This window comes from Bison bison, unplaced genomic scaffold (genome assembly GCF_000754665.1).
Source record: "Bison bison bison isolate TAMUID 2011002044 unplaced genomic scaffold, Bison_UMD1.0 scf7180017864371, whole genome shotgun sequence".
NCBI classification, from domain to species: Eukaryota; Metazoa; Chordata; class Mammalia; order Artiodactyla; family Bovidae; genus Bison; species Bison bison.
In genome coordinates, this window is record NW_011494943.1 from 9366132 (window position 1) to 9378943 (window position 12812).

At 57.9% G+C, this 12812-nt stretch overlaps 1 protein-coding gene across 4 annotated transcripts in view; it reads left to right on the forward strand.

The window, feature by feature from the left end:
• TMC8 (transmembrane channel-like 8) overlaps window positions 1-12812 on the forward strand; it is a 23693-nt gene that overhangs the window by 4280 nt on the left and 6601 nt on the right. Inside the window, exons 9-16 of one of the 4 annotated variants that reach the window (XM_010856248.1) lie at window positions 94-233; window positions 2551-2674; window positions 3008-3105; window positions 3300-3483; window positions 3698-3828; window positions 3919-4077; window positions 4505-4583; window positions 5174-5707. In XM_010856248.1, the coding sequence (XP_010854550.1) occupies window positions 94-233; window positions 2551-2674; window positions 3008-3105; window positions 3300-3483; window positions 3698-3828; window positions 3919-4077; window positions 4505-4583; window positions 5174-5431 (1173 nt within the window). In that variant the 3' untranslated portion in view covers window positions 5432-5707. Of the gene's footprint in view, window positions 1-93; window positions 234-2550; window positions 2675-3007; window positions 3106-3299; window positions 3484-3697; window positions 3829-3918; window positions 4078-4504; window positions 4584-5173; window positions 5708-12812 lie in introns of those variants that run through there. The other 3 variants (XM_010856249.1, XM_010856250.1, XM_010856251.1) reach the window with 3 other exon arrangements.

Consider the following 12812-nt stretch of genomic DNA (forward strand, 5'->3'; position numbering starts at 1 on the left):
CCTCAGAGCAACACTTGAAGGGGTCGTAGGGCATGGGCGAGCTGCTGGGGGCCCTCCAGCCCACAGCACCCCCTTACCTGCTTCTCCCCACAGGAGTCCTTGTTTCTGCTGCTCCAGTACCTGCCCCCTGGGGTCATCGCCCTGGTCAACTTTCTGGGTCCCCTGCTGTTCGTTTTCCTGGTCCAGCTGGAGAACTACCCTCCCAACACTGAGGTCAACCTCACCCTTATCTGGTGAGTGCCACCTGGGGGGTGACAGGTGTGACAGTGTGTGGAGGGCAGGGGAACACTGTGTCCTGCCACCTGTCTTGATTATCGCCTAGTACTGGGGGCCCCGAGCAAGGGAAGGCAGGCAGCCACCCTCACACACAGTCTCGGGGGGCCCGTCTAAGGTTCTTCCGTCCCCACCATCCAAAGCAAGCCAGTGACTGTTTTTTCAGGGACACAGGGTACTACAGTCACCGCCCTAGGAACACAGCTCCCTCCCATGTGCCCTGAGGGTTTACAGGCCTCACCTTGATAGCCCTCCCATGACCTGTGAAGTTAAGACCATCCTCGCCACCACTGGATAGATGAGGACACTGAGGTTTGAAAGGGTCAAGTGCCTCAGTCAAGGGAATCTCCCCACGCCTGCTGAGTGCAGGTTCACTCAAGCCCCCCTCCACCCCCAGGCTCTGCTCTGTCTCCCTCTTCAGGACTCAGGTCCTGCCTTGGACCCAGCCACCGCCTCCCTAGCGCCCCCAGCTCCAGCTCAGGTTCTCTGCCACCCACCAGTCATTCAGCAGGGCCTGCTTTTCCTCAGCCTTCCCTGGCACAGAAGCTGTCCGCAGCCCATTCCGAGTCCCTCCAAGGTAGACTGTGTTTGGTTTGAAACTTTATTATTGGAACGGGTAATAACACGCACACATAGGTAATCAGTTCAGTTCGGTTCAGTCGCTCAGTCGTGTCCGACTCCTTGCGACCCCATGGACTGCAGCACTCCAGGCCTCCGTGTCCATCACCAACTCCCAGAGCTCACTCAAACTCATGTCCATCGAGTCAGTGATGCCATCCAACCATCTCATCCTGTCATCCCCTTCTCCTCCTGCCTTCAATCTTTCCCAGCATCAGGGTCTTTTCAAATGAGTCAGTTCTTTGCATGAGATGGCCAAAGTATTGGAGTTTCAGCTTCAGCATCAGTCCTTCCAATGAATATTCAGGACTGATTTCTTGGTTGGATCACCTTGCAGTCCAAGGGACTCTCAAGAGTCTTCTCCAACACCACAGTTCAAAAGTATCAACTCTTTGGTGCTCAGCTTTCTCTATAGTCCAACTCTCACATTCATACATGACTACAGAAAAAACTACAGCTTTGACTACAGATAGGTAATAGCACATGCAATTCAAAATGCTCAAAGGATGAAAGATAAAAATAAGCCCCTACCCACCTGTGCCTTCCTCAACAGGAGAACCACTGTTTCCACCAGCCTCTTGACATGCATCAGCATTCAAAGTCCACACTTTGTGAGACTTCCCCGGCGGTCCAGTGGTTAAGACTCCCTGCTTCCAAAGCAGGTGACGCAGGCTCAGTCACAGAATACAGAGAAAAAGTAAAAAAAGAAAGTGCACACTTGTATATAACATGCAGCGATGGTTCTGGGTTGGGCCACCCTACCTGTGTGATCAGTTATATATTATTCAGGAGCATGCACGCACTTGTTTGTGGTATATGGACAGTGTGAATAGTATGCTCAGTCGAGTCCAACTCTTTGCGACCCCATGGACTATAGTCCGCTAGTCTCCTCTGTCCGTAGGATTCTCCAGGCAAGAATACTGGAGTGGATTGCCATTTACTTCTCCAGGGGATCTTCCTGACCCAGGGATTGAACCCGTGTCTCCTGCATTGCAGGCAGATTATTCGCCCACTAAGCCACCTGGGCGGAGAAGGCAATGGCACCCCACTCCAGTACTCTTGCCTGGAAAATCCCATGGATGGAGGAGCCTGGTGGGCTGCAGTCCATGGGGTCGCGAAGAGTTGGATACGACTGAGAGACTTCACTTTCACTTTTCACTTTCATGCATTGGAGAAGGAAATGGCACCCACTCCAGTGTTCTTGCCTGGAGAATCCCAGGGACTGGGGAGCTTGGTGGGCTGCCGTCTATGGGGTCACACAGAGTTGGACACGACTGAAGTGACTTAGCAGCAGCAAGCCACCTGGGAATAGGTCTTAGAAGAATGATCTCACCTGCATTAATGACATAAAGGCTCATGTGTGCCTCCTGTGACTCTCCAAGCTGGGTGTTGTGGGAAGGATGGCTCGACTGTGCACTGTTTGCCATACTGATCTAAACAGAACCATTCTCCTGTGAGTCGTCTGGGGAACACACTTTGGGAAACACTGCCATGGATGGAGCAGGTTGGAAGGAAGCTGGGCCCTGGGTTTAGAGGGGGCTGGTCCCAGGAAAAAACTTGAGGTTGTGCAGATGTCAGCCACACCTGTGTCCTGGGTAGATGTGCCCTGTACCTGGGCTACTCCCCTGACACAGTCTCCGCCCCCACCCCAACCCCCAGGTGCGTGGTGCTTAAGCTGGCCAGCCTGGGAATGTTCTCCTTCTCTCTGGGCCAGACCGTGCTGTGCATTGGCAGAAACAAGACCAGCTGTGAGTCCTACGGCTACAACGCCTGTGACTACCAGGTGGCTGGTGGCTCCATCCGGGCCTCTCCCTTTGTCCTCTGCAAAGCCCCACCTCTTTGATCTCCTTGCCCCTCTCTGGTCTCACCTTTGTGAGAGGCTGTGGGCAGAGCTGTGCACTCAGCAGTCACCTCCAGGGAGTGCCATTCGCATCACACTGCCCTGTGCAGAGGAGGCAGCTCCAACTGGCTGCCTGTCTTATTCTCCAGGCCTGGATTTTAACTTAGCTAATCATATCAGACTCCAGGCATGGCTCCTATACTTCAGGGTCCCCCTATTTGGTGGGTAAGGGGTGGTTGGGGACCGAGGGTAGTGATAGATACCCCCTCTGATCAGTGCTGGGAGAATTCGGTGGGAGAGGAGCTGTACAAACTCAGCATCTTCAACTTCCTCCTCACGGTGGCCTTCGCCTTCCTTGTCAGCCTGCCTAGGAGGTGAGCCACGTGGGGACACCACGGGGGCGGCGTGGGTGTGTCTGGGGGGATGGCCAGTGGCCACGGCCAAGGCTGTGAGCAGTTCTACACTCGTGTGTCCCGTGTGAGTGCGTGTGTGCGAAGGTCCAGGGCCCAGACCAGTGAGGTTCACACACTCCTCTCGGGTGGTGGGGACCTGTTCCCTCCCTCCCCAGGATGTTGGTGGAGCGGTTCTCTGGCCGGTTCTGGGTTTGGCTGGACCGAGAGGAGTTCCTGGTGCCCAAGAACGTGCTGGACATCGTGGAGGGGCAGACAGTCACCTGGATGGGCCTCTTCTACTGCCCCCTGCTGCCCCTGCTCAACAGCATCTTCATTTTCCTCACCTTCTATATCAAGAAGGTGAGGACTCTGGGGCTGGCAGGGCGCAGGGGTGCCCCTGCGTGGGCGCCTTGAGCGCCATCGGCGGGGCAGCCCTCACATCCTGCGGCTGCCCTGCCAGCCACTTCCAATCTGCACACTGCACCTCTGGTCTGCAGACTGCGCTGACCAATCACTTCCAGTCTGCACACTGCGCTGAGGAGGCCCCCTGTGTCCTTTTTCCCTCTCCCCCCAGTACACTCTGCTGAGGAACTCCAGGGCGTCCCCTCGGCGATTCCGCGCCTCCAGCTCCATCTTCTTCTTCCAGCTGGTGCTCCTCCTGGGCCTGCTCCTGGCCGCCGTACCCCTGGGCTATGTGGTCAGCAGGTGAGCGGAGCAGAGGGCCCGAGGCAGCTGGGCCGGCGGCTCCTCGCCTGGTCGCTGACCCTGGCCCTCCTCTGTCCATCTCTTTCCCAGCATCCGCTCCTCCTGGGACTGTGGCCTCTTTGCCAACTACTCGGCCCCCTGGCAGGTGGTCCCTGAGCTGGTGGCCCTCTGGCTCCCAGCCCCCAGCCAGCGCATCCTCTACTACCTGGGTTCCCATGCCTTCAGCTTCCCGCTTCTCATCCTACTCAGGTGCCTTTCAGGGCAGCGGAGGGCCAAGGGAATGGGCACCTGGGAGGGGAGGATCCTTTTGTCCATGGGCACCCCAGCCAGTCTCAGGGGATCCAGGACCCAGACAAGGACAGCCAGGGATGGAGAGGGGCCAGGTCTGGCGGCCTGGAGGTTCCCCGATGCCCCTGGGCAAGCGCCCTTACATCCTCACCTGTAAAAGCCCCTGAAATGACCACTGGAGCTGTATGGTGCCTGGTGCAGACGCACTGTGAGCCTGTCGTCCAGAGGAGAGGGGCTGAGCGACACGCGGGAGGAAGGAGAGGAGAAAGAAAGGCTGTGTCTGGGATCCTGGAAGAGAGAGGACCCCCAGGGGGTGTTTTCTAAGAGACTGAGGGGGGGAAGGAGGAAGTAGGGGGCTGACTGACCATACCTCCCCTTCTCTCCAAAGCCTTGTCCTGACCGTGTGCATCTCCCAGTCCCAGGCCAGTTCCAGAGCCATCCGGAGACTGCGGAAGCAGCTGGTGTGGGTAAGTATCCGCAGGACTGGGGCCAAGGGGACTGCTGGCGAGACCCTGTTGGGGCCGCGGGCCGCCGATAAAAGCAGGGAAGATGGAGAGAGGGAACCGGGACCTCAGGCTTGGCCTCAGGTCAGGCGGAGCCGGGCGACAGAAACGTGGCTTTAGGCCTGGAGACCCGGTTTAACACGAGTGTGGGTTTGGCCTAATGTCACGGAGGCGGGACTCTGGTGGGGGCGTGGTCTCATGCCCGGGCGGTGTGTGATGGGCGTGGCCTTGAGATAGGGCGGTGTCTGACGGGCGTGGTCTTTGAGAAGGGGCGGTATCTGGTAGTCGTTGTCTTGAGGGGCGGTGTCTTGGGTGGGCGTGGTCTCTACCGTACGTGGGCGGGTAGGGGCGGGACCTTGACGGGGCGGAGTCTAGCGTAGGGCGGGAGATTAGTAGGGCAAGGCCGCAGCGGGGCGGGGAAGCCGGGCTAGCTCCGGTTGGGGCGGGGCTTCAGAGCGGCTACTGCTAGCCCGGCTGCATCCTCCCCCGCCCGCCTGCGGGTGAGAGAAGTTGCGGCTCCTAACCGGCCTGCTCGCCCCCTGCCTCGGCCTCAGCAAGTCCAGGAGAAGTGGCACCTGGTGGATGACCTGTCGCGGCTGCTAGCGGAGCCGGGCTCCGGCGACTCTCTGGGGCCTGAGTCCCCTGTGTCCCGAGGATCACGCCCGAGATCCTTCTGCCCCGGATTTCCGTGCCCGGGCTCCCCGGGACCCAGGCCACGCAAGCCAGGACCCTCCCTTGAAGACCCCGCCGGGTTGCGCGGTGTCTCGGTCCCCGCCCATAGATTCCGCTTCCCCAGCGGTTCAGAGCTGTAGCACTGCCCCCCCCCCCCCGCCACCACGACCACCACTGCCCAGAACTTCACCAGGCCCCCACGTGCAGCACCCCAACCTCCTGCCCCCTCGCCCCACGTTCCTGATCCCTGGTTCCCTCAGTGGACCCTCCAACAGGGTGCCCTAAGGTGGGGTGCATACACCCAGGGGCAGCAGGAAGAAAATATGGGAACTTGTATTTATATTTTTATCTCTGTCCTTTAAAGTTTTCTATTTTTGTTAAAGTTTTATAAAATACATAATATATTAGCATAGCGACCCATGAACGTGCTTTATGAATACGCATCCACCGGGGGTGCTCAGGAGTTGTTTAGTGTGTGGAGTACCCTTATAAAGGCTCGGAGACCGCGGTCTGTCAGAAGGGAAAGGCCTGGCCGCAGTGAAAGCAGACCTGCAGACGCACTTGCCGTGCTCTGACTGCAGGCACCCGCACAGCCTCCTGTAACTCCTCCGTCACGTGTGGGGCCATTAAGACCCACAGTCGTTATGAGTCCCCAAGGGGCAGCACTCAGAACTGATCTGCACCCTGGGACGCAGAGTGTGGGCTCCAGGGAGGTAGAGGAGCCCCCTGCCCAGGCAGGCAGGGCCGTGTCCAAGATTCCCAAGCCTCCAGTGCTGAGGTTGCAGAGGTTCTCAATCCATGGTTCTCAGCCTCAGAGAACACTTGAGAAGCCTGTCGAATGCTGGCTCTGTGCCAGCAATTCTGATGCCAATGATCCAGGTGCAACGAGCAGCCCAGCATCGGGACTTTCTCAAGTTCCCAGGTGACTGTCAACAGCAGCGAGGGTTGAGAACTGCTGGCCCAAAGACCCAGGAGGGAGGGTCAGGAGAAACCCCAGAACGTGCTTGACCAACCCAGCCTCTACTTCCAGCAGCAGGGGCCCAGTGCCTGGCTGGATTCTTGGCCTGGACACGGCGTCCAGGCGGCTCTGGCCTGGCGCCCTCAGTCCAGAGGCCTCCTGTGGTCACTGGAGGCTTGGCTGTTACAGCTCCTTCTGTCGCTGTCCCTCTCTCTCACCCAGCGTCACATGACCCATCCATCTGTCAACAAGTGCAGGGCCCTGTTCTGGGGCTGGTGATGAGACTGCAGGAGACACAGGGAGCTGTGTGCTCAGTCTGGAGAGGGCAACCAGCCTGGCCGCAAAGAAAGTGACACACACTGCGAGACACATCATCAACTAGCAGCTTAGGGTCAATGTGTGGTCCCCAACCACCAGCACCAACAGCTCCTGGGGACTTGTCAGAAAAGCCTATTCCCAGGCCCTACCCCACCTTCTCGAATAGAATGGAGCCCAGCCCTGTGGTTTAAGGAGTCCTGGGGGGTGGGGAGGTAATGCTGATGGCCACTAAGTGGGAGAACATCAAGGTCACCTTGAAACCTCACAGTCCTGATCACCTTCATGTGCCTTCAGAGAACCAGCCAAGTGCATCACCGGATGTGAGGGGGATGCGCTTTGGGACTTGGAGGAACTCAAACCCTGAGCCTCAGTTTGCTCAGCCAAAACCTGGGGATGACGCCACTCTCCTCCGTGTGGTTACTTGTATAGCGTCCTGATGGGTGTCCTGCCCTTCCTGGAAGAGCAGTTGAGGTCCTATTATAACATAGTCATTGGCCTAAAGGAAGTGGGAGAGGCAGGAAGTGGCCCTACGACCGTGCCCGCCCTGCAAGGCAACCTGGGGCTCAGCGGGGAGCCAGCAGGAGGGTTTTGTGGACCTGGGGGCCTTGGAGGAGAGAGGACGCAGGTGGGAGGTGAGGCAGAGGAGCAGGCTGAGCCATGGTGTGGGGATGGGCCAGGCGGGGTTTGGCTGCACGGAATGGGGATCTGAGGCCTCTACACTGGGCTTTGGGGCCCACGAGGACCATCAGTGAAGATGGAACCAGTATGCCCGGGGCTGGGCTTGGAGAGTCAGGGGGCAGGTAACGACTTTGAGCCTCTCCACCAGTAGCAAAGAAGACATACGTGGGCAGGGGGAGGCCATGGGGTTACTGCAGTAGGTGAAGCCCGGGTGTCTCCAGGTGCAAGAGCCCAGTACAGATGCAGGAAGGCAGAAACCCCAGCACCTCCACCTTGGGGGCCCCAGACTCTCCCTGCCCAGCCCTGAAAGGGCTCCCAGCTACACCAGCCAAGGGAGTCCAGCACAGACTCCCACTCAGGGGACCCTCCCAGGAATGGGACGCGAGGCAAACAAGGAGATGCTGGTAAGGCCGTCTTTTATAGGCGAGATGCCCTCTGTGGGCAGAAATCACAAAATGTCAGTCCAGTGGATGACAGGAGAGCTCTGAGGACACCCCAACTCTGCTCCATCTGGGTGACCCGGGCTCACCTGGGGCGCCTGTTCAGTGCTGTCACACCTGCAGCCTGTAGCAAAGGGGCGCAGAACAGCCTCGGCCCCCATCTGAGGGGCACACAGGTGATGGCTGGAGAGGGGCACCCGGGGCGGGGCGAGAAAGATGGCCCTGGTTCCACCAAGGCCTGAGGGAAGTGTCCTTCGAGGCCACCCGCCGCTCTCTCCCCCGGCTCCTCAAATACATCGATAAAAGGGGGAGGCTTTTCATGAGCGGCCTCAGCTCGAACCCGATGCCTTGAGCACAATGTAGAGGAAAAACCTCGAGCTTCTCAGCCTTCAGGCCACAGCCTGCCGGCAGCTGAGGCCACCCCTCTGTCTGGAATCCTCAACTCCTTCCCCCACCCCTCTCATCAGAATGAGAACAGACTCTGGGAGGGAATTCATTGGGAAGCTAAGAGACTGTTAGTTCTTGCTCCCCAAATGCAGAGACGTAGATGGGTCCCCAGGGCACATCCCCAGGGGTACAAGTCAGGATTCTGAGTAGCAATTCTTGCCCACTGGGGACAAGGGACGACCAAGGTGACAGATAAAGCTAGTCCCCAGGGGAGCTCCAGGACACTGTGTCCAGGTTCTAGTTCCCAGCCCCGAACCCCCCACCCCACCCACATCCTTCCTGCTGCTGGCAGGTGGGCTGGGTCATCCTGCCAGACCAGCTTCCTGACACGCCCAGACCTCATGGGCCCCAGCGGCTGCTCCCGAGCCACACCCAGGGGCCCAGGCAAGGGTAACTGGCCTTTCTTGGGTCAGGTGCCCCTTCCGGGGCTGTGCTGAGGTGCGAGTGTCATTGACCTGTGAGGTTCTGGATGAGAGAAGAGCCTGCAAGGAAAGCGAATGGTTCCCTGGCGTCAGGACATTGTCCTCGAGGAAGGCATCTGTGTACAGATCAAAGATCCACATTCCATGAGAGCAGAAGAAAAACGCATGCAACTACATCAGTGTATAACAGGGAGTGTTTCAGTAAAGTCATTTCATTCATTAAAAAAAGGCCTGGTTGGGGAGGTGCCCGTCCTCCTTGGGGACGCTGGTGCCACTGTGGGATTGGCTGGGTGCTGGCCCCCACCTCACCCATTCCCTCCCTTCTCTCTGCCCTGAGCCCCCAGCCCTAAGGGGTCCATTCCTTCAAAAGGACCCTCATGATTCCATCAGGCTTTCCAAGTGGCTCAAGAATCTGCCTGCCAACGCAAGAGACACAGGAGACGCAGATTCAATCCCTGGGTCAGGAAGATCCCCTGGAGAAGGAAATGGCCACCCACTCCAGTATTCTTGCCTGGAGAATCCCATGGACAGAGGAGCCTGGCGGGCACAACTGAGCACGCCAAGCACACAGCGTAATTATATCAGGCCCCCCTCGCTACTCTGGGATAATCCCCTCATCCCAAAACCAGCAGGTTAGCAAATGCCATCCCCCTGGCCAGCTACCAGAACGTACTCCAGGGTTAGGATGTGGGCATCTTCTTCCCAGGGTCCTAGAGTGGTGGCAACCGTGAGCCCTGGATTGGCTCTGAGCCCCTCCTAATGCCCTGGGGGTGTGGGGAGCCTTGCTGTTCTGGGCCCAGCCCCAGGGTGCTATGGTCTCCAGGTTATCTCCCCACTGCCGGCATGCACCCACCCAGGGAGCACCCAGGGGCTCTGGGTAGAGGGCTTCGATCAAGGAAACTCTTGTTTGCTGGGCGGAGGGCAGTCCGTCAGAGGCCTGAAGCTCCTGCTGCTGCTCTCTTTGGCGGCCCTAGGTGAGCTGCTCAGGGACATCGTGGGAGGGGCTGCTGCCAAGGCCTTGAAGTGGCAGGCTCAAGGTCCAGGGGTCTAGAGAGCACAGAAGAGGGGGACCCAAAGGCCCAGACAGCTCCAGAAGCGCAAGACAGAGAGGGGAGGATTTGGGCTCGAGTCACAGACCAGCCCCTTATTGAATGCATGTTGGTTTAGTCACTAAGTTGTATCTGACTCTTGCAACCCCGTGGACCACAGCCCGCCAGGCTCCTCTGTCCATGGGATTCTCCAGGCAAGCATCCTGGAGTGGGTAGCCATTTCCTTCTTCTGGGGATCTTCCTGACCCAGGGATCAAACCCAGGTCTCCTGCACTGCAGGCGGATTCTTTACTGACTGAGCCAGCGGGGAAGCCCCTATTGCATGCATATGTACCCCAATTACTGCCATTCTGGGCCCACTCTTTACTCATCTGCAAAATGGGTTCGGGAGACAAAATGCTCTGGGCTTCAAAGAGCTTCTGTGAGCGAAGATGTTTGTGAGGTCCTGGGCCTCCTCTGAGCTCAGGACAAGACTCTCTGGGCAGGCTCTGGCTGTCTCTCCTTCCTGGGTCCTCCTGACCATGCTCACCTCTCCTACAGCCACCAGCAGCTCCTCACAGGAGAGAGGAGAGTTACCCAGCACACTGCGGGGAGGAGTACCCCCAGCTGGAGACCCTGGAGTCAGGCCCCCACCCATGGTAGAGACCTTGGCTGGCAGGGTGAGAGGTTGTTGCTGGTGAGTGGCGTCTGCTGCCAGACAGCTGGACAGTTCTGGAACCCCAACCTCAAGCCCTGCAGGGCCCTGGGGGGTCGGAGAAGAGACGGCTCAGCAGGAGGGTGTGGGCGGGGACAGCAGAGGATGGTGGGCACAGTGACATGGAGCCAGGAAAGTATATGCTTCCCCTTGGGCTGTGGGGGCATTGCCAGTGGAGGGGGGCAGAGGGAATGTCCCCCCGGGGGTATATCCAATCACTCTACCCCAGTGACTGACCTGTAACGGGAGTCCCTGTAGGTGGGGGTGACCCCAGGGCAGGCGTGGGGCATTCTGCTGGGGTCCCTTGGCCTAGGAGGAGGGCAGTGAGAGAATGAGGAAGTCTGGGCTCCCCACACCACACCCCCTCCCTGAGGTGCAGCAAAGGGGAAGCTGCCCGACTCTCGGAGGCAGCAGGAGGGTGTCAGCGCCCCCGCCACCCCCCTCCCCACAAAGCTGCTTGATGGTACAAAGCCAGGGAGAGAAGATGCTCCTGGTGCCGCCTCCACCCCTCTGCTTTCCCCCTCCACCTTTCTGCTCCCCCTCCCTTCTCCTGCCATCTCCTATGCCCCCTTCTGTCCCTGTGACCCTTAAGGTCAAGGTGATCAGTCACCTGCTCCTCTCCATGTCTCCGAGCGGGGCTGCCCTCCTCTGGTGTCGACTGGCCCTGTCCCTTCTCCTGTCTCAGGGCTGTGGCCACAGCTGCCTCTGCTCCACTGAAGTGTGGGTCTCACTTGAATGCGGCAGAGGCTGAACTATCATTTCCTCATTTGCTTTAAAAACAAACACATCATGGTGTTTCCGATAAAATGAGAACAAATCTCAGCCCAGGCCTCTGGGTCTCTGGGAAGTACCTGGGTAGACCCAGTCCATCCCCCTCCAGCCCCTGACTTCTGCTCAGACTCTTGGCCACAAAGCCCTGCTAACTGAATTCCTAAGGGACCAACTGACAAATCACTCATTCAATCATTCAACAAGTACTGGTTGAGCCCTTTTGGTGCCAGGTGCTACTCGGGGCCCCAGGATGGATACACAAGGTGGGGAAACAAATCAGAGACCCCTTAAAACAAAAGAACAGATCCTTGCCCTCAAGTAGCTTACATTCTAGGGGGACCGGGGGGACAGATGATAATAAAAATAAGCACATTTGGGACTTCCCTGGCAGTCCAGTGGTTAAGACTCCACTTTTCCACTGCAGGGGGCACGGGTTGGATTCCTGCTCAGGGAACTAAGATCCCACAAGCCTCTGGAGGTGCAGCTCCCTCCCCCTAAAAGCACATTCTACAGCGCTCTAGAATGTGGTGGGTCCCAGAGTACAGCAAGCCGGAAAGAGGGGAAGGCAGGGGGCGGGGAGGGAGGGTACCATCTACCGGGAAGTCATCTCTGAGAAGGGGACACACAGAAAGGACACGAAGGAGGTGGTGGCACAGTATGTGTCCAGACAAGGGCCTGCGTGGCCAGAGCCCAAAAAGCAGGAGGGGAGGGGAAGCAGTGGAGTGGTCGTCCTGAGTAGGGGCGTGGCGTTGTGGGCAAAGTGTTGGGAGGATGTGTAGCAGAAGGCTTGACCTGATTTACTCTTCAGAGGGTCGTTCGGCTGCTGTGTTGAGAAGAGAGGGGATGTGGATCAAGGGTAGAATCCTAGAGAGTCATTAGACTGGTCCTGGGATCCAGAGGAGAGACTGGGTGATAGCCAGGAGGCCTGGCCAAGGGCTCAGGATGTATTCTGATGGTCAGGCCAACAGCCATTGCTGACGGATGGAAGCGGGTGGGAAAGAGGGAGCTGTGGAAGATGACTTCTGGGTTTTTGGTCTGAGCAACGGAAAGATTGGCGAAGTCAAGGGCAGCCTTACAATTACTGATTACTATCAGTGGGAGCAAGAGGTTGGGCCTGAAACATTGGATGTTAAGGAATGGAAGAGCCAAGATTTTGGAAAGGTTCTCTCTGTGTATTTGAATTCCCCAGGAATCATGGCAAGTGCAGTGTGGAGTGTAGCAGGAACCAGCTGCAAGAGTCTTCAAGGGAGGGTGGGTGTTTTCTAGGTCATTGCAACTCAGAGGACAGGGTGCAGTATCTGAAGACATGGAGTTCCAGGCTGGTGTTTAGGGAGGGAGGGGAAGAGTGGTCCAGGAATGTGAGAGGATGCCCACCCTCGCCATCCACAGCCAGTGCGGGGAAGGCTGTAGGTGCGTGCAAGCACCGCCCAGGGAAGGGGAGGCTGGTCCATGCGGTGCAGAAGGTGAGACGTGGGAGGAAAGCTAAGGGATTTGATGCGGACTGCGCCTACCATCCTTCAAGAGGAGTGGTGGCATACAAAGGAGGACTTTCAGAGCCTTAGAAAGGGTGAGCCAGGAAAATGAGGGTGACCTGGGAGCCTGGAGTCTTCTGTGGGGCTGCCATGAACAGAGGACAATGTTTGGAGGCAGTCATCTGGTTGACGGACAGATGCAAACAGAGCACACACAAAGAAGTCTTGATGACTGTTCCTCCCCTCTCCACTCCTAAAACCCACTTCGAAAT